Raw genomic sequence first — 21,541 nt, forward strand, 5'->3', positions numbered from 1 at the left:
ACTCATTTGCCTAATAATTCTGCACTCCCTGTATTGTCTACCTGTTGGCTAACTGAATAATCATCACTGCACTGAAAAAGACTTGAAGTTAATTTCATAGTTTGCTGATTGACAGGTACTGTTAAAACTGCCTTTAAGCAACACTCATCAGCACGGTGTCAGCTTCAGTCATCTTTCTCACTTGAGTTTGCAGGCCTTGCTCAGGAGCTGTGAAAGCTTCACACTTTTTATGTAAAGGAAATTACTAATGCTAAAGTCACACTAGGAAAAACAGTCGTTGGAGATTGCAGCACGATCAAAATTACTGTGACTGTGTGCAATGAAACTGCAGTATCGTTGGCTTCGAAGTAGGGCTGCCACAAATAATTATTTTGATAGTCGACTAGTCACCGATTATTTTTGCGATTAGTCGACTAATCAGATCATGGATCCATTAGACGTAAAAGGTACAGCTTACTGCACCAGCAGCATCTGCTCTTATATAACTATCATTAGCTTACAGCTTTAAGTGTTTAAGGTATGTGCTAACTAAAAATAAAGACAAGATGATAGTTTATTAAATTTTAATGAAATTTGCAGATTGTTTCGGTGAAGTTTAATAAACTCCTTGCTATCTAAAATATAACAGGACACCGGAGTATATTCTCCAGCATCTCACACTTCTGATAATCAGTTGTCTGCTTGACGTTTATTCAGCTGTGTAAAAACTATAACTTTAATCTCAGCCAAACCGATTTACTCAGGAACAAATAAAATACTAACAAAAAGCCAAACAATAACATTTTTAAGTTATCTAAGTGACTTATATATCATGTTTAACCTGAGTAGCGAAAGACGGCGGTGGGTTTGAAAACGATTTGCCGGGTGTCCGGTGTTCTCACCGGCTCTAGTGAGCCTTGCCCCCAGCTAGCTATCGAGCTGTTGGGTAACAGACGTCTCCGAAAACGTCGGAGCGCTTTTTAAAATATGTGGTGTCTTGATAAACTGAGCAGATATTTGAGGTTTACACAGTTACATTCTCACCTGAAAATATGTTAAACGTTTATTTTGTGACCCAGAAAGAATAATAAGAGTAACATTAAAACTAACTAGCTGCCGCCGTTGTTGGAAACTGAGCTGGGCTGCGCTATGAATTCTGGGACACAGCTTCTTCTTCTTCTGGGTTTTAACGGCAGCTGGCATCCTTGTACATGCATCTTCTGTTTCAGTCCGTTATTACACTCTTAAATCCTACTACTTATTCCTGCGTCTTTTGTGATCTTACAAAGCTTCAAACGACGCGTCAACTATTAAATCAGTCGTCGACGATTTTGATAGTCGACGTAATCATGACTAGTCGACTAATCGTGGCAGCCCTACTTCGAAGTGACTGTTTCAAAGACAAGGATCAGGTCTGCGACAATGCGCAGTCAATTGCGATTTTCAAATCAGCTTTGGTGCATCAAGGCGATGATAAAACAGCAGTAAGATGAAGTCAGTTTGCGATTACTTTGCAATTAATTGCAGTCAAGTTGCAATCAGTTGCAAATCTGTTGCCAACTACAAAGCTTTTAAGTCAGTCCCCTATTGCAAAGAGATGCGTCACAGATGAGTTGCCAACATGTTGGCAACCTGTCTGGTGATTGCAGGCACTCAGAGTCAGACTGGAAATGTTTGAAGAGAGGTTACCCTAAACCAGGCAATCTGTGCAATCACCTGTCATCCGAAAGTGGCTGCCCATCGGCTGCAACGGCTTGCAATCATTTACCGAAAGAGTATCCAAGAAGTCATGCTATGAAATATACATGACTGCAGTGGGAAATAACAATTGTCCTTTAGTCACCTCTTCACTGTTCATACTGACACTTCTTCAGCTGTTTCGGTTAGAGCCAGTTTTTACTGCTCTGTCAAGAAGCTAGCACACATTGTTGTACAAAGTGGTTTGGTGACTTCCTGCATGGACTTGCCTTCATTTCTCTGAAATGTATTTATTTATTTTAATAAAGTCTGATGCTCCAGACACATTAAGTTGTCCAAATGCATTGCTTCTTTAATCAGCAGAGCAGTTTTCAGCTGTGCCACCATAATTGAAAAAATGGTTTTTGAATGCCCAATTAGCTTTTTAGGAAGATAAACTCACATTAGATAGCACAGCGTTCCATTAAAACACACGACTGATGACTGCTGATGGACCTCTGTACGTCTATATAGGTATTTTGTGAGTTGCTCGCTGTCTTGGTCAGGTAACTGTCAGTATGTCGTCCTGCTCTGCTGAGCAGCCGAGAGGACTCCTGTTGTCTGAGCATCTGGTATTAGGAGGGTTTTTTTATGTGACTAGAGGATGCAACAAAAAAACTAAACTAGAAGTGACATATTAGGTAAGTTATGCAAGTTTGCTACAGTTTATATCCATGACAAGGCTCAGTCTCAGAGCCATGCCGAAAACATAAAAGGTAGTATTAAGAATAGAATTGTTTCTCCAGGATGCTGCTGATATGAAGACATTAAGCTTGTCTCTAAGCTCTAATCCAGGAACCTCGTTTGTGTATAAACCTTTCTGATGTGCAAATTTTGTTGCAACAGGTAATCCAAGCAAAAGCAGCTTGTTTTTAAAAGTCACGGTCACGTCTCAAGCCGCAACTGTTTTTTTCTTCTCCACCAACAGCCGTGGTGTGAGTGCTGCTGATGTCACTTTCATTTCGAGTGTTTCGTATTTGCAGAAATAATGATACAGCAGAAAAGCAAGTGTCGGGAAAACTCTGAGAACCTCCAAGCACGTCCTGCGGCAGTCATCGGCTTTACTTGTCCAAAGCGTTGAGCTGTCAGCAGACTCCAGACTGAAAGTCCTGATTCACTCTGACTGGAGCAGACTTTCAGAATCACAGCGCAGCTCCCGGAGCATCTGTGTGGAAGAAGGTCAAACGTCAACCAGGCGACGCAGCACTCACTGCGAATATATTTGGATGTTTGTCTGAATATCCCGACAGCGCACCCACTCAGAAGCCCTCCCCTCCTTCCACCCCTTTTTTAAACTTATCACCAATGTCCTTTCACAGTCATTTCACTATATCTTTATGACATTTACTCCCTGCTAGCTACAACCAATATACCTAGAAAGCCACTGACAGCACATCCATGTAATTCAATATGATAGCTCTCAATGGAACCAGCCAGCTCCAAGGTGGATCTCGCTTGGATTTTTCTTTTTCTTTTTTTATCCCTCCTTTTCTCTTTTTTGAACGAAATGTCATGTTGAATCTCGGAGCAATGCGACGTGTTGGCGGGGGTGGTGGAGTTAGTCCTTCGCCTGACAATAGCCGAAGAAAAAATAGAGCTGTCCGTTCCTATCTCTTCTCCGCACGTGTGTGTGTGTGAGTGACTACAGTGAGTGGCTTGTTTTTGGTGTATTTATGTGCGCATCAACCCTTTTTCCCCTTGTTGTTCTTGTGCGTGCCGCGCAGCGGAATGCTGCAGAGAAGGACACAGCTGTGGCACAATAATGTTCCCCATGTAGAATGACCTACATACAGAGGAACCCAGTGGGTGTCCAGACTTACCGGGCTTGTTGTGTGTTGTCGTGTGCGCGAGTGGGCATACTGTAAGGAAAGTCGTCCACGTTCATCAGTGTGTCTTTGTGTGTCCCCTCAGATGCTCAGCTGTGTGTTGGCAGCTGTGTGCCTCCCTTGAGTTTTCGAAGAAACTTGTTTGTTGTTTTGGCCTTCAGCTTTCTAAGTTCCTCCCCCAGTCCTTCAGTCTGACAGGAGAATAAAAATAGACAAATGCCTCGCAAATGTGTCACCACCTTAATATTGCTTAAACTGATGCCACATTTGTGTCGTCTGAGGATACGCTCCCTCCTGGTTCATTCTTTTATACATACAAATGACCTCAGATTAGATAACACCAGCTGACGATTGGAAGGGTAACAGAGCAGCCGTTTCTTATGTATTTTTCATGCGTTTTGGATTCAAAGCATGATGTAAAATATATGAGCACATATTTCAGATTAGCTGTCATAGATTCTAAAAAGTCCTTGAAGTGGTGACACACGCACAGAATACTGGCATTCAATGCCGTTTTCCCAAAATAAACATGTGAAGAGTCATTAATATTTAAATTAAGTGTCCTGGAGGATTCAGTTTTATGTTAAGTCGCTGCATAAAATAACAGTTTCAAAGAGTTATGGGAATTTGTTATTGTGGTTAGAGGCCTTCTTCACAGCTGACGTTTGGACTTGTCATACTTGGGAAGCTGGCAATCGGATGCAGGGCTAACACATAGAAACAGACACTAAGTAACCTAACCCCACTAACTGCATGTCTTTGGACTGTGGAAGGAAACCAGAGTAGCTGGAGAGAACCCACGTAAACACAGGGAGAACATGCAAACTCCATGCAAAGTTGTGAAATTAGAAAAGAAAGGAAAACAGGCTTTGTTTTTGCTCAAGAGCAAGGCAGAACCCTGCTCCTCATATGTAGCTAATCACAAACACACAGCATTGGCTGTATGGATTACAGCTTTTACAGTTTTGCTACAGTTTACTTGCACTGCCGTGTTGTGAAGTTACGGTTACTACTGCTGCTCTGACAGTCTAACTCCGGGGTAGTTAAAAATCCCAAATGTGAAGTCGGGGTTGAGTCCAACATTGAGAGTTCAAATCCTAATGTGAGGGGGCGTTCCAGTTGAAAATATTGAGCGGCAACACAAAAATTCCAACTTCCAATTTCAAATAACTGTAGAATTACAGCTGTTACCATTAACATTATGTTGACTTCATTTTGTCCAAGTACCCAAGTAAACTATTAGTTTTGCTCAGTTTTAGTGAGTATGATTACTCCCCCTTGGCTGGGCTCAAGTTAATAATATAGCAATTAACTGTGATAAATCGATGAAAATTGCACACCTTTTGCTGTCTACATACACAGAAATAGACATTAAAGAGAAATTCTCATTAACTGCTTATGTTCAGAGTCTAGCCAGAACCTCACATGTTGGCAATCTGTGTTTATTGAGACGACAAATATTTGCATACCTTCACCAGTCGGTCTAAGAGTGATCGTGGTCAGATTGCAGTTGAGAGTGTTGCATGCTCAGTTTCGGGACCAACACTTGGTCGCTGCGACTACTTGCAGAAGTTCACTGACTAGCCACAAGGAGGTTTGTTTACTTTAGTGCTACTGACCCATAAATGCAGTGTTTTAAGCTCTAGCTTTATCACTTTTGATTATGTGGAACACAACTTTAAACTGCTGACTTAAAATACACAAAAAGCAAAATCGCCCCATTGCTACCTAATCGACTTGCATACAGCTGCTAAGAAAATAGGGCCTTATTGTTAGCCTTAGGTGCTGTATAGTCATACCTGTCTTTACAGGTGATAATTTCCAACCATTAAATGCTAAAGTTCATTTATTTATTTATTTATTTTAATCTCACAGCCATGGTAATTGACCGCTAATGGCTAGTAGCGACATGTGAAAACATTGCTATTGCGCAAAAATTACATTCACACTCTCCATAGTGCGAGTTTGCTGTGTCCACCAGCTGGTTGCCAATTTAGCTGTCTGCTGTTTGGTGCTGGGCAGGTACATTAGAACTTGGCCACAGAAAAATGAATCCCCATCGTGCAGGAAAGCAGTTATGAGAGCTGCAGGAATCAAAATGTTAAAGAGAATTGGAAACAAGACAATAAATGCTCCGTTGAACCAAAAGGGGAATAAATGCACATATGCACTATTAATTGTCTGTGTGTTCATTACTTTGACTAACTCCTGTCACACTGTGGAGCACATTGTTATTATCAAAAAAATTAATTCAGCATTTTTAAATATGTTTAAACTCCTCTCTCTCCCAGGTAACTAATCCCAACTCCTGCTTAAGTTAATTTAGCTCAGTCTCCTTTGCAAACCGATCGTGTCCACACAACTAATTGGGCCGCATAATCTTACACAAAGCCAGTCTAATTGTCTTTACTACTGCACATTTAATTTGTGGGTATTGACTATGCTGCTATTGATACAACAGCTTCTCTATTTTATTTTTTTTTAATCACACTTTGATAATGTTAACATGAAAGTGCACTTACAAGAACTTCAAAGTGCATAATCGCACCTCATTTGAATCAGTTATCAACCCCCCTGGTGGATTGCTTGATTTGATGGATTCCAGTCCTGTGTGTATATGTATTTTTTTTTCAATGAGACACACTGTGCTTATGTAAATGTAGTTAGTCATAAAAGAAAAAGAAATGTTTGACTTCCCATAATTACCATGGTTCCTTGGGGAGGGATTTAAATGCTGGTGATTACTTTGTTTGATTACTTATACTGTGTGTGCGCGCGTACGCATGCAGTATATAAGTGTGTGGGCCCTGGAAGTGTGTTACGGTTGTTTTATGAGTGGATGTGTGTGACTTTAACACTGTCTGCATCAACCTCTACCGCGCTGCTTTAAAAGTCTCGGTGTATATGTGCTCTAACCTCTATCAGCTTATTAAAGTTGACGGTGATAAACGAGGACATAAACAACAAAATATCTAACCCAAACATCGAGTCTGCGGATAACGCCGCATTAAAGCAAAGGAGCGAGCTAACTTGTGAGATCTTCATTATCAAAGCCCTCTGAAGCATCTCCCCTAAAGGCAAGAATCGAAAACCTTTCCTACACGAAATGTTCAGAGCAGCGATGGTGATGTAAGCCTCCACAGTAAAAGCCTGTCAGAGAGCTGACTGTTTAGTCCGAGTACAGAACGGATCAAACTTTAATGATCGTTGTTGAAGAAATTGGGTCAAGCAGCTTCTCTTTCATCAGACCAGCAACTTTTGATCTATTCAGACCACCTCGTCTATTCTCAAGCCATCTGCTGCTGCAGAAATGACCGCCGGTTGTTTTCTCTCTTTCTCGCTCTCTGCGCTGAGGTGCTAGTGCAAATCCCCAGACTGTGTAGGGGAAAGCAACTAAGTAGGAATTTCTCAGCTCTTAACAACTGCCTTGGCTCTACCTTTGAGCAATGCGCTAAACACTCGCCTCCAACAGTGCAGCTATTTGGTGGCCGCCAGAAGAACACAGGTTTTACCGAGCAGCTCTCTTGTGAACAAGCGTCAATATGTGGGAGGGAGTGGGGGGCATGGTGATGATTTCTGTTTCTTTCTCTGACCACTTATCACTTGTGTGTGTTCAGATCCGTGCAGGTGGGTTTGAGTACTCTCCCGGGACGCTTCACATCTACTCTGACAGCCTGCTAACGCTTCCCGCCATCATCGGCATCGGAGGGGGTGGCGGCTTGCTGCTGCTGGTCATCATTGCCGTGCTGATAGCCTATAAGAGGAAGTCGAGGGACGCTGACCGCACCCTGAAACGTCTACAGCTTCAAATGGACAACCTGGAGTCCAGAGTGGCCCTGGAGTGTAAAGAAGGTAGGCTGTAGAAGCAGTGTGGATCCAGCTTTTACCCTTGCACTATTGGAAAATAACAAGACCAAAAAAAAAAAGAAGGGGATCTTTCAGCAGAAATAGGATAAAATATAAAATAATCCACTACAGTTAAAAAGGTTTTTAAACTCCAATTTGAATAGAAATCAAATTTTATTACGGTAACTCAATGTGTTTCATCATTTTCAGAATGATAAATGAGTAGTATGATATTTTAGTTATATACAGCTTGCATTTATCTAAAGTGTATCTAATGAAACCTGCCTACATGCTCTCTAAACTTCACAAATGAACATTTCCTACCTTGTTTGTTCAGTAGCTCGCAGCTGTAGTGCACAGATGAGATGTTTAATGGGGGTTTAATTTTCTTGTGTGACTACCATGGCTCGCTGGTTTCTCCGTTGGTTGCCTGGAAACTATACAGTGATCATAAAACAGGCAAAGTATACTGGTTAATGTTTTATATATTACTAGTACTACTATTTTAAGCTAATTTCCTGCTTGTGTATTAGCATGTACAGTGTTTCCCAAACTGCGTTTGGGTGAACTCTCCAGTGGTATTAGCAGCTGTCAGAAGTATATTTATTGGTTTATTTTAGCTACTTACTTGTTTTTATCAATATGTGAGGAAGATGACATCTATGGTCAATCAATTCTCCCTGCTTTCTTAGCTCTTAACTTAGACTCTCTTGTGTCTCCCCTACTGGTTGGATTGCTGGTCAGATTGCTGTTGTGGAGGATTTTATTCAGCTGCTTACCCAGAGAAGAGTTCATTCCACGGTGTCACATACTCTGATTTCAGCACCTTGGTTGCAGCTAGCTATGCTAGTCCCTTTGTTGCTCTGGATCTAGTATGAGCTGAAGCAGTATTCTTCCCATATCCTGGAGCAGATGGAGAACTCCAAACTCCCTTTGACTGAAGCGTAGAACAAGAACTATCGTGGGCAGTCTAAAAAGATATTATTGAAGTTAATCTTCAAGCTGTGAGACTCGCTGCAGGTGAAGCTGAGTATGTAGTTTGATTATTTGTATTTGCAGAGAATTATTACTGCAGAAAATTATCACATTTGCACAATATCTCTAAAACTAGAAACAGTAGCGGTTTTTGATACGGGCGACACGGTTGCCCGGGCCGGCATCGTGGTGGGGGGCGGCATCACGGGCATCGGCAAAAAAAAAAAAAAAAAAAATTGCTCGTACTCATGCTGCCCCGACATCAGCCAGCGCATATTGGGAATGGCATAGGCACCGATTGGTTTTCTATCGCCCATTTGCTGGGAGGAAGGGTGCCCTCCGTTTGCGAGGTGCGCCTGCTGCTTGCGGCACAGGGAGGAGAGGGCGGGGCGGCGGGGGATTCTCTGGCTGGCTGGAGCAGCATCTAATAACCAACTCGCAAAATAAAACAAAATAAAAACAAACCAGCAAACACGAAAACACCAGACATTATGATACAGACTTATAATTTGCTCCGATGTTTTTTCAAAATTCTATATGCGAAAAGTGAGCGCGAGAGCCCTCGGTGCGCCTGCTTCCTGCTGAAGTCAAAGTAAACTTTATTGTCACCTCTGCTACATACAGTCCAGTATATAGAGAGGAGAGACGACAAGGCTCCAGTTACAGCAGTGCAAGTAAACAAACAATAAATATAAGAAGAGTAAGAAAATAAATATACACTTTAGGACTCGGGGTAAAGGGATCAATAACAATTTAAAATTTATAATTTACAGTTTGATGATTTAAAGTCTCACACACAACCTGTCCAAAGGGGAGGGGGGCCGGCTGCTTCCAAATAGAGCACATTTCATTCATAAAACAGGCTAGGACCGCCACTGACTAGAAACATCCTGTCTCAGAGTAAAGCTGAAAATGATAAAAATTACTGAAAATTCTTTATTTATCACTTCTAGGCTGGAATGTTGTAATTCATTATTATCAGGCTGTCTTAAATACTCCCTGAAAAGCCTTCAGTTGAACCAAAATGCTGCAGCGAGAGTACAGATGGGGACTAGAAAGAGAGAGCATATTTCTCCCATGTTGGCTTCTCTTCATTGGCTCCCTGTTAAATCCAGAACTGAATTTACAATCCTGCTCCTCATATACAAGGTCTTGAATAATCAGGCCCCATCTTATCTTATTGACCTCGTATTACCATATCACCCCAATAGAGCACTTTGCTCTCAGATCACTGGCTTACTTATGGGTCCTACAATATTTAAAAGTAGAATGGGAGGCACAGCTTCAGCTTTGAGCCTGAATTTGAAGGAGAGAGACACCCTCTCTACTTTTAAGATTAGGCTTAAAACTTTTCTTTTTGATAAAGCTTGAATTAAATTATGTAAACCCCTAAACACTGCCACAAAAAGAAACTAAATCAATGGGAGGCGAGGGAGGAGTGATTTAGATTTTTTGTCTCCATATTTTTTCCAAGTATCTAATAAGCCGTTTATCTGGTTAAAGTAGATGGTCGTCACAGACTAGATAAATTACACATTTGCCACTCAAAGCACTTTAGACTTTCTTAATCTATTTGCACCTGCTCACTGCCTGAGTAAACTTGTTTTAAAGGTCAGCAACTGGCAATGACATTGATCAGAGTGTTGGAGTCTGCTGAGCTGAGTGAGTATACAACAACGCTTCCTGAAAATGGCTTTGAAGTTTAATAATAGGAAATGTGCATGCTGAGCAGTGTTAAAGGATATTTCTGCCAGGGTCAAAGCAAGATTGTTATTTTATCTGTAGTCATTTATATTTGGCGGTATGACGGTGTTCTGGGAGAGATGAAATATGCCAATAGGAAGCACAGAAGGGCAACAGAAAATGATGATGTAATGTTCAGTATTTTACAGAACAATTAAGCAGAAGCAAATCGTGCTGTATGGATAGCACGAGGTGTTCGGCTCTACTGATACTCAAAGGTGAAACTGTAAACAGCACACAGATGCCTGTCAATTATAGGGAAACCACTGTAAAGCATCTCAGCAAGACGTTGTTCCACCACAAGCCTCACAGCACAGCTCCAGTGCTTCTCGGCATGGATTGGCATCTGGGCACTGGAGGAATGGACACCTGTTTTGATAATGATGGTGGTGGAGAGCACAGTCTAACGTGTCAGTCATCTGTCCGTACCTCCGAGTGAAAACACAACTCAACAGCAAGACTGTCAGAAAGACGGAGAGCACACACACGGCTGGAAAGTAGATAGTGTGAGAGGCCTATCTGAGGTCAAGCTAACAAGGGGATTATTTGCAGAGGAGTGAGAAAATATTGTGAGTGAGAAACCGACACAAAGAAACTGGGTTAAAAGAGCAAGAGTCAGCAGCAGAGTGTGGATGACTGATGTGTGGACAATCCAGGTGTTTACACTCAATATAATAACACGGGCACACGCAGCCACGCTACAGAGTTATGATACGATTACACTGCGGTCATGACACAAAGTCGCAACACCTGCCAGGGAGCAGCTGTCAAACAAAACTACACGAGTGTTGTTTTTCAAAGTGCAACATTCTCAGGCTGATCGTTGCACGCGCAATCCTGACTGTGGTGACATTTCCAGGTACGTGTTTCTTCCTTGTCGCGTCGCCTCAGTTTAAGATGTTGTCATTTGTGTTTTTCACGAAACACGACTGGAGAAAGTTCCGCTATTTACAACAGTAGGCCGACAGGTGAGCGTTGAAGTCAACGGGAAGTCAACAGCGCTTGGTTTTCCTAGGAAGTGAAGCATGGCCTCGTTCCCACCCACCCTGAAAGCACCCCGCCCCGCCTGCTGCACTCCCAGCTGGCCTATAGAGGCAAGACAGCGCACATGGGCGGAGGAGCAGATGAAGTGGGCGGTCGACTATCCCTGTGATTGCAAAAGGAAGTGTATATGTGTGAGGCAGGCTTCTAACAGTCTTTAGGGGGGGACAGGACGTTTTGGATCAGTCATCTGTAAGAGGTGAATATCACACTGTACACAGCTATAGTGTACTGTATTAACCATCATGCATACACACATTACAAACCCAAGTGCTGACCGGGAAGCATCACTTCTATGGGTTAAAAGATCTGTTAAAGAGTCCCGTATAAAGTATATAGGCAAGAAAATGCAAATGAACTTTCAAACCAATTCATGGTAAGGCATTGTTTACATGCTCCTTTGAGCACACTCAATGCTGTGGCATTTTTACACTTCACTTCCCAGACTTTGTGTTGACTGGGATCTTTTGTGTGTGTTTCTGTGTGTGTGTGTTTACTCATCAGAAACACATGAGCATTTTCCCAGGAAAGACATAGACAGACAGTCCTAACTGAAAGCTTTATCAAAAAGGAACGTTTTAAGCCCAATGTTAAAAGTAGAGAGGGTGTTTGTCTCTTGAAGTCAAACTGGGAGCTGGTCCACAGAAGAGGGGCCTGAAAGCTGAAGGCTGAACCTCCCATTCTACTTTTAAATACGCTAGGAACCACAAGTAAGCCTGCAGTCTGAGAGCAAAGTGCTCTGCTTGAGTGATACGACTGCTATAAGTGTTACTATAAGATAAAATGGGGCCTGATTATTTAAGACATCCTATATGAGGAGGGGGGTTAAATTTATTCTAACAGGGACCATATGAAAAGAAGCTAAGATGGGAGAAATATGCTGTGTCAGTCTAGTCCCTGTCAGTAATCTTACAACAGCATTTTGAGCATTTCTGAGTTTTTAGGACAACCTGATAATAACGGATTACAATAATTACTGTAATTATAATTCCAGAGTGTTTGTTTCTGAAATCCAAACTGGGAGCTGGTTCCACAGAAGAGGGGCCTGAAAGCTGAAGGCTCTGCCTCCCATTCTACTTTTAAATACCCTAGGAACCACAAGTAAGCTACTAGTCGGACAGCGAAGTGCTCCATTACCAGCAGTCCTTCTTTTTTAAGTTTTGCATAATGGAGTAGGTGTGTTTTGGCTCCAATGGATAGCTCTATTTGGACGACCCTACAGCTGCCTTTCGTGTTGTAGATAGAGATCATAATATATTGAAATATTAGTGTGATGTTGGTAAACAAAAATATTCTCTCCATTTTTCTCATCACATTATATCAAGTGAAACATCCTGAGCACTCTCTTTGGCATAAAGCCCTCATTTATTGTCAGCTGCAGTAAACATTGTCTTCTTGCAGAAAAAAATACACTTTTAGATGCAACAGAGCAGAAAATTGGAACTGAGCTACATTTTTTATATAGATATAAAATATCAGATTATTTGAACACCATACCCTGCAGTCACAAAATCTCACAACACATTTAATAATAATAATAATAAAACAGCACAAATCAAAAAGCTATATTTTAGGTTGTCAGTATTTTACCTGTGGTTAAGTTAGTTCAGTCGGGACCACTAAAGTGTGTTATCCTCTTGGAAGCAATCATCAAACAATGGGTACACTGTGCTCATAAGGAGATGGACATGGTCAGCAGCAGCAGAAACCATCCCCAGCACCTTTACACCACTAATACCATCCTGAACCAATGATACCAGGCATCATGGATCCATGGATCCGATCGTCAACAAGCTGTCTTGACCGTGAATGCACTCCCAAATGCAAGTTGCTGCCATGTGATTAGCTGATTATATCTTTGCTTTAATGAGCAGTTCAGCAAGTGTACCTAATCAAGTGGACAGTGAGTGTATATGACATTAGGTCAGAGAGGATGAAGTGGGGCGCTGGGGTGGATGTTGCAGATGGGCTGCATCTGTGGTCATTGCTCAAGAATCTTAAAAAGCGCTCTAGATGAGATTTGCTGATTTGATTTCTGGAAGTCATCAGCTGATGGCAGGTTGCCATTTAGGTTTGATGATCTGGTGGGATTACAGCTGAGCTTGACTTTGTGGCCTCTCTGAACAAAAGCTGCACTTTAATTTTCATCAGTGAAAACCAACAAAAAAAGTTTCTAAATTATCCTCGATACTGATTAACAAAAAAATCCAATCCAACAATCAGAGTCGGGATATTTCTATTAGCAACACTGACATTTTGTCTCTTGTACTACTTGTGCTTGTCGTATAACACACATTTTAGCATGTAAAGGATGAGCATTTCACAAGAAATAAACACACTGCACAGTACAGGCTGATGGGTCCGTCATAGTTCAAGAGCCGTTCATGGTCATGGCTGCAGCCGAGGAAAGGTTATGGCCCTGCTTTGAACTGCGCTTGAGGTTTTGTTATGTCTTGTTTTGTATCAGCTGATCAGGAGGATATTTTTTGAAAGCGTATTTTCACTAGGGCTGCCTGCTAAGATGCTTTTTTTTTTTCAACATTATGTTTATTAAAGTTTTACATATATACATACATAAAGTACATACACAAACAAATTTACACGATAAACGAAACACAAGGTACATTCAATGAAAGCACTTGAGTCCATGAGACCTCTGACAGATTTTAAAGAATAATTTTCAGATTGCAGCATATGGTTGTGGTCCTGTACAGGGAATAGCTAGGCTGTCCCTGTCTCACACAGTAAACCAAATAGATCTTTATTCCCAATATACTGGATGTAGCGCCCCCAAATTTTCTGGAAAATTTCTTGTTTATCTTTTAGAGTATATGTAATTTTCTCTAATGGTAAACATAAAGACAATTCTTTGAACCAATGTGAAATACTTTGCCAAGACTCCTCCACGTTAGAGCTATCACTCTCTTTGCTTGTAGTATTCCCATGTTTATGAAGATTTTTTCAAAATGATTTATGTTACACCCTACAGGATATAATCCCAGTAGGAAAAGTTTGGGATCCATCACAAGTTTAATTGACAAAATCTCCTTTATCATTGCTCTAACCTCTTCCCAAAACTCCTTTATTTTTGGACATGACCATAAACAGTGGAGCAATGTGCCCTTATCTTCTTCACATCTATTACAGATATCAGGAATCTGCATATTAAATTTGTTAAGTTTTTCTGGTGTTATGTACACTCTCATCAACCAATTAAATTGTAGCAATTTTAGACGTGTGTTCCCTGTCTGTGTTTGGGCTAGCTTACATGCTCTACTCCATTGTTCCACTGTCAATTCCTCCTGTAAGTCATACCTCCAAGCTTCAAGCTTAGCAGCAGATGAATCAGGAGAGGATGTCATCATCAAGTTATATAATTCAGATATCATCCCTCTACCAGTGGGGTTTTTGGTTAGGATTTTCTCTAATGTGGACAGCGGGGGAATATGTGTAAAATCATTATGATAAGACCTGATAAAACTCCTAAACTGTAGGTATTTGAAAAAGTGCTTTCGGGGAATATTAAATTTAGAGATTAGTTGTTCAAAACTTAAAAGTCTTCCATCACCCCCGAAAGCATCCTTCACCAGTCCCAGCCCCGAGTCTGCCCACATTTTAAAACCACCGTCCGCCCTACCCGGGGCAAAATAATTGTTGCCCCAAATCGGGCTAAAAACGGAGAGGGGAGATTTTACGTTTAAATATCTTTGAGTGACATGTAAGATATAAATCATGTTTTTAACTATAGGATTAAGCGTAATGTCCTTGAGTTTATTATATTTATCAGAGTATACATATGTAGGAAGTGGAAGCCTAAGAGAGAGAGACTCAATAGTTCTCCATGCGGGGGGCTTTTCTGCAGCATAATAGAACATTATAGTTCTTAATTGGGCTGCCCAGTAATACCAAACCATGTTAGGACATTGCAGCCCTCCTGCATCAAAGGGCAAGTATAAAAGTGATAAGCGAAGTCTGGGACGCTTGTTATTCCATAAAAACTGATTAAACAGTTTTCTTATTTTAAGGAAAAAGTCTGAGGGGGGTGGCAAGGGGATATTCTGAAACAGATACAGAAGCTTAGGGAGCACGTTCATCTTTAGTATATTTATTCTACCAATCAGTGAAATTTGGAGACTCGACCATCTCTCCACTGATTTGGATATGTCAGTCATAATTGGACTATAATTATGGTTCACCACCTCTTCCAATTTCGGGACAATCTGAATACCTAGATAAGTAAACTGATTCACATTTCTAAAATGGCAGGTGTATTTAGGTGGATTCATCCTTTCTTCTGAGTTCAAAAGCATTATAGAAGATTTTGATTTATTGATTTTATAACCAGAAATATGTCCAAATTTTCCAATTAGGTCTAAAATGGCTGGAATAGATTTTCCCAGATTTTTAAGAAAGAGGATCACATCGTCAGCATAAAGAGCTATTCGATGGTCGAGCCCTCCGATCTCTATACCCGTGATCATACCGTGTTCTCTTACAGCAATAGCAAGTGGTTCAATTGCAATTACAAATAAAAGGGGGGATAGGGGGCAACCTTGTCTACAACCTCTTCCAATCTCAACTGGTTTTGAGATAACATTATTGGTAATTATTTCTGCATATGGGTTATTATATAGAAGCCTGACCCAGTTACAGAATCCCACTCCCAAACCAAAGCGACCAAGAATCTCAAGCAAATAGGGCCATTCCACCCTATCGAAAGCCTTCTCGGCATCTAGTGCCAAGAAAGCTGTATCTGAAGACCCCCCTTGCTCGTGTAAAATATTTAACACTCGTCGAACATTGTGGAATCTCTGACGCCCAACCATGAACCCATTTTGATCTTCCTTGATGATGTCTGGCAAAAGGCCCTCCAGTCTCTTTGCTAGAATTTTACAGAGTATCTTTAAATCTGAGTTTAAGAGGCTAATTGGCCGCAGGTTTTCACATTTATCATTCGATTTTCCAGGTTTGGGAAGAAGTGTAATTAAGGCCCCTCTCAGAGTGGGTGGGAGTATCCCCTTTTGAGCAGATTCAGAAAACATTTCCAAAAGGGGTGCCTTTAATTTGGATACAAACTTTTTATAGATATCAATTGGCAGACCGTCTGGCCCTGCAGCCTTTCCAGAATTCATACTCATTATTGCCTCTGAGATTTCGTCCAGAGTCAATTTAGCCCCCAGTCTCAAGGATTCCTCTTCTTCTATTCTGGGGATATTCATATTGTCAAGAAAAGAGAAAAAATTGGGGTCTGGTTCACCTGGGTTTAAGTCAGAACTGTATAACCTTTCATAATAGACCTTGAAAGAGTCACTTATTGCAGCAGGGTCAGAGATCGTTTCCCCTTTATCATTTTTAAGTGCAGTAATTGATCTTTCTAATTGGAATTGTTTTATACGCCAAGCCAGAATTTTACCTGATTTCTCCCCTTGATCAAAAACGGACTGCTTAAGTTTTAATAAGTTAGCTGTAGCTTTTGAAGCTGAGATTTCATTATATTGGGTTCTTAATAACAGCAAACTTTGGTGCAGCTTGGGACAGGGGTTCTTAAAGTACATATCCTCAGTAGCTTTAATTTTTGATTCCAATAATTTCAGCTTTTGTCTGGCCTTCTTAGATTTTGAGCTTGTGAAGCTAATTATTTGGCCCCTAATGAAGGCTTTGAATGCTTCCCATCTAATACACGGAGATGTTTCAGAAGTATTGAGCTCAAAGTAATCAGTAATTTGTTTGTCAAGGTACGCCATTAGGTCTTTGTCCTTCATCCATTTTTGCTGAAATTTCCATTTTGGGGGATCTCGTACTAGCCCTGGATCCAAATAGACCAGACTGGCTGGGGCATGGTCTGAGATAAGGACACTGCCATAATCACAACCGTTCACTTTATAGGACAGACTTGCTGAGATTAAAAAGTAGTCTATTCGTGAGTATGATTTATGTGTGCTTGAATAACATGAATATGTCGATACACCAGGATTCCTGTCTCTCCATATATCCATAAGATTTAATTCCTTAGCAAACTGAAGAATGGTTTCCCTACTCTGGCTATGAGATTTGTCTAAATGTGATGATTTATCTATACTTGGGTTCAGAGTGCAATTGAAGTCTCCCGCTAAAATATATTGACCACTAAGTGCTGACAGCGTGCAGAACAGGTTATTAAAAAAAGATGGTTCATCCTTATTTGGGGCATAAATATTAACTAAAATCAGAGGTTCTGTATAGAGAGTACCCTGAACAATCAAATACCTTCCCATCCTATCTGCAATTACCTTACAAACATTAAAGGGGACGGACTTGTGTATTAGAGTCAAAACCCCTCTCGCTTGGGAGTTAAATGGTGCTGAAAATACCTCTCCCTGCCATCTCCGCTTAATCTTTAAGTCCTCTTTTCCAGTAAGATGAGTCTCTTGGAGAAAAATTATTTTGGAATGCATATCTTTTAACCTTCTCATCACTTGTTTAACTTTTTTAAGTTTTTGCAGCCCTCTACAGTTCCACGATGTCATCTTAATTTCTAAAACATTGGACATAGCTGCAATTTTCAGATGATCTCCTCATGCTAGTATATAGAAGTGTACCTTTAAACAACCAAAACAATGCAGACAACACAGATGCTTCTAACTGCATCAACCATTGAACAAAACCCCTCTGACCTAAGGGCCAGTTTCCCCTTCTCCTTACTACACACTCCGGTAATGCTAGTGACCAGTCCACAGTTATTGAGGAATGATCCACCATTATTGATATTGACTTATCCTAAACTTAAACACTCCCTCCATTGTTAGCTTTTACATACAAATAATAATTGCTTTGCCAGGAATTTATTGCTATCCCAAATATACTCATGTAAATAAATTAAATGTTAGGGGTCTACTGTGCTTTAACTCTATTTAAATGTAACTATAACTCAGAGAGTCCTCCTGGAAAACAAAAAGTAATCGATCCCCCCCCCAAAAAAAAAAGAAAAAAAAGGGGGGGGGGGTATACTCACAAAGCAGGTAATCACCAGCGTCTTTAACCCCCGTACAGATATAACGGAGGCATGTACAGATGTTCAGTGTGAATATATTTCAATGATCAGTTCACAGTAGCCCCAGGAATTAGCTGCCAAGCAAAACGTTCAATTATTTTACCAACTCTATCCGTATCGCTATTCATCCCGCTCTGCTTGGATCCGCGTAACGAAAGTCTCTGCGTCCTCCGGTTTGCCAAAAGTCAGTGTTTTATCCTTGTAGGTCACCAGGAGCCTGGCGGGGAGAAGCATCCCGTGTCTTATCCCCATGCTGCGGAGCTGTCGTCTCACGGAGTCGAACTCTTTCTGCATCTTATGTATGCCGGCTGCCATGTCCGGGTAGAAACGCACCGGTTTGTCCTCGTAGAGTATTTGCTTTTTGATTTTGGTCGCTTTCAGCACCATTGCCTTATCCCTATCGCTCAGGAATTTCATGATCAGTGTTCTTGGGGGGGCGTTTGGGTCGTTTCTCGGGCCGATTCGATGCGCCCTTTCCAGGAATGGCTTTGATTTCAGCAGAGGGATGTCCAGCGTCTCCGGGATCCAGGTTTCCAGAAATGCGCAAGCATCCGTTCCCTCCACCTTCTCCGGTAAATTCACCAGTCTCAGGTTAGCCCTCCTGGCCCTTGTTTCCAAGTCCATTACTTTGTCCTCCATATCTCTGGTTTTCTTTTCGAGACTCTGGACTTTTCTCTGAAGGCTATCGACCGTGTCCTCAGTGTCGGAAATGCGTGTCTCGACATTTACAATACGCTCCTTGCACTCTCCGACCTCGTTTCTCACTCCCTCAATTGCAGCCATTATTCCGTCAAACCTGTTGGAGAAGTCGGTTTTCAAGTCTTTGATAGCTTCAAGAATCGGAGCATGACTTGGTCCTTCCTCTTCAGCGCTAATTGACTCTTCCGACATGGTGCTAGCTTTAGCTTTTCCACTTTGTTTAGTTGGTCCGAAATCAATTTTAGGTTGTGAGGGTTTACCACGACCCCTGCCCGATTTACCTGGTGCAGACGACATAAAAGAGTCCTAAGCACGGATACCGTAAGAGTTTAACTTCAAAAGTTGATATTACGTTAGGTGTCTTGGCAAAGATTCACGGAGGAGGGAAGTGTGCGTCTAGCTAACGCGCCGCCATTTTGGTCCCCAACTGCTAAGATGCTTTTAAGCAGATTTACCCTTTGGCCAGTAAATAAGAGCCTGATTAATAGATAGAAGAGAGAAGAAGTGGAGTGGAAAATGAAGTGAGGACTTGAAAGAAAACCTACATCTAATTTGTGTCTCCTTGACTATTTTTCAAGCCATTTTCCTTCCCTGTCTTCTTGTCATTCTCTCCTTTGCCTTTATCTTTCATGCTGTGTCTCCCGTGCTGCCTTTTTTGTCTTTTACCCTTATTCCCAATTACTTATACCCTCAATCCAATGTCTGCTTTCCATTCTCAGTTCTTTACTGCCTGATCTTTCTTCGTCTTTCCCTTTCTTTCCTTCATCTTCTCTGCTTCCTCTCTTCTCTATTTCTCTTGTGGACCAAACAGTCCAATAACAGCTGGGGGAAATTATGCATGAAAACTCATCCGTTGCTCTCTTAATAATTATCCACTCATGCAATTAATTGACTTTCCTTTCCAGGAACTTTGTTTTCTGTCTCCTGTTTCTGCTTTTCTCTCTCCCCAAGCAGGATTTCCATTTGAGATTCATTGTTTTCGGGCCTTTTTTCTGGATAAGTAATGACTGACATTGTCAGGACCACAACTCCAAGGAATGGATTTGGTTAACTAGGTTTTTAGCCCTGTCTGCAAGTTAAATATATAGTTTAGTGTTATCTTCAGATCTATGTATACCTGAATGTACTTAGTTACAAGTAGAATCATACCATTATTTTATGCTTTCTCACCCACACATAATAACGTGCCCTTTATTGAATATAACTAAATTGCTGATTGTGTCTGTGTCTTATCATGACTTAGTGTCTGTATATTCTTGTGATTCTGCATTGTGGTCCTCATTTACTTCCTTTGCAAGCATCGTTTTTTTTAAATGACCTGACCTTTAATTCTCAATCCAGATGTCTAGCTCTTTTTCTAAGGTTGAGACGTTTTACCTGAAATCTCTGCAGCGGTTGTGCTGTCTTTCTGAAATGCTTTCCCTTCTTTGCCTCTGGCAGGCACCTCATCTGACCCATATATAGATATCTATAGCACAGAATCATCTGTGTGACTATCCTAACACTCAGTGTTTTTTGATCACTGTTATGACTCTATCAGTTAGACTGTTACACTTGTAAAGTTAGTCAGATTTTTTACCCTAGAACACTAATGGGAGTTTTGTAACACTATCCTTACACGTGGGTGAAAATCACCTGATATTAGTGTTCTTGACTAAAAGATAAAAGGACTTTCATCCATTGGCTACGGCCAATATTTCACTTGCTACCAAACTACAGGTTAAGTTTAGTAGAAGATCCTGCTATAGGTTAAAATATACACTTTTACAACAGTTTTCACGAATATAACTCACAACCATCAATTTTATGATTGTTCACTCTTACAATAGTCTTACTAATGGCTACTCGCTGTGCTTCAGCAGCAACGTGATAATAAAATATTGTTTTCTTTCAAATACATACACATACATCAATACATATCCATGTAATCATGGATGCTAACATTGATAGTACATACACATTTGGTGGTATAAAGTATGAGGCTTATAGTCTTGGTGGCATTACTGTTGAACAGCTCTAGCTCCTGAGCTGTTTCAAGCCAGAACCAATTAGCCACTGAAAAGTACATTTTAAGCTAATGGCTAAGAAACTGACTTTCCGTTAGCAGCATAAATTCCGACTATGAATTTTACGCTGTTCATTCAAAACATGTATTTGTGCCGTCTGAAATCCTTGGGCCTTTCTCAATATGCGTACTTGTGTGTACTTGGTACAGCTAAATATCCCAGAATGCATTTCGTTCAAAACCCAAACGCAGCAATGGCAGAGGAGCACGGCTAAAACCTTTTAAATATTACTCTTTCTCTGTCACAAAATAAACTTTTAAGTTATTTTCAAGCGAGAATGTAGCTGTGTAAGCTTCCAATATCTGCTCGATTTATCAAGATATCATATATTTCCAAACGTCTGTTACCCACCAGCTCCATAGCTGGGGAGGTCGAGGATCACTAGAGCCAGCGAGAGCAGCGGACTCCCGACACATCGTTTTGAACACACACACACACACACACACACACACACACACACACACACACACACACACCCGCAGTCTTTCGCTACTCAGGTTAAACATGATATATAAGTCTCTTAGATAACTTCGAAATGTTAATTTTTGGTTTATTTCAGTGTTTTATTTGTTCCTGAGTAAATCTGTTTGGCTGAGATG

The 21,541-nt window shown here is 41.0% G+C and overlaps 1 protein-coding gene across 3 annotated transcripts in view; it reads left to right on the top strand.

Annotated features, from left to right (window-relative positions):
- LOC146364258 (plexin-A1-like) overlaps window positions 1-21,541 on the top strand; it is a 309,896-nt gene that overhangs the window by 252,068 nt on the left and 36,287 nt on the right. For all 3 annotated transcript variants that reach the window (XM_084916148.1, XM_084916150.1, XM_084916149.1), the window contains exon 20: window positions 7,160-7,394. In XM_084916148.1, coding sequence (XP_084772274.1) covers window positions 7,160-7,394 — 235 coding nt within the window. The remainder of the gene's footprint in view (window positions 1-7,159; window positions 7,395-21,541) is intronic.

The sequence above is a fragment of the Perissodus microlepis genome, chromosome 20 (assembly GCF_051167445.1).
Source record: "Perissodus microlepis isolate ML-2025 ecotype Zambia chromosome 20, ASM5116744v1, whole genome shotgun sequence".
Lineage (NCBI taxonomy): Eukaryota > Metazoa > Chordata > Actinopteri > Cichliformes > Cichlidae > Perissodus > Perissodus microlepis.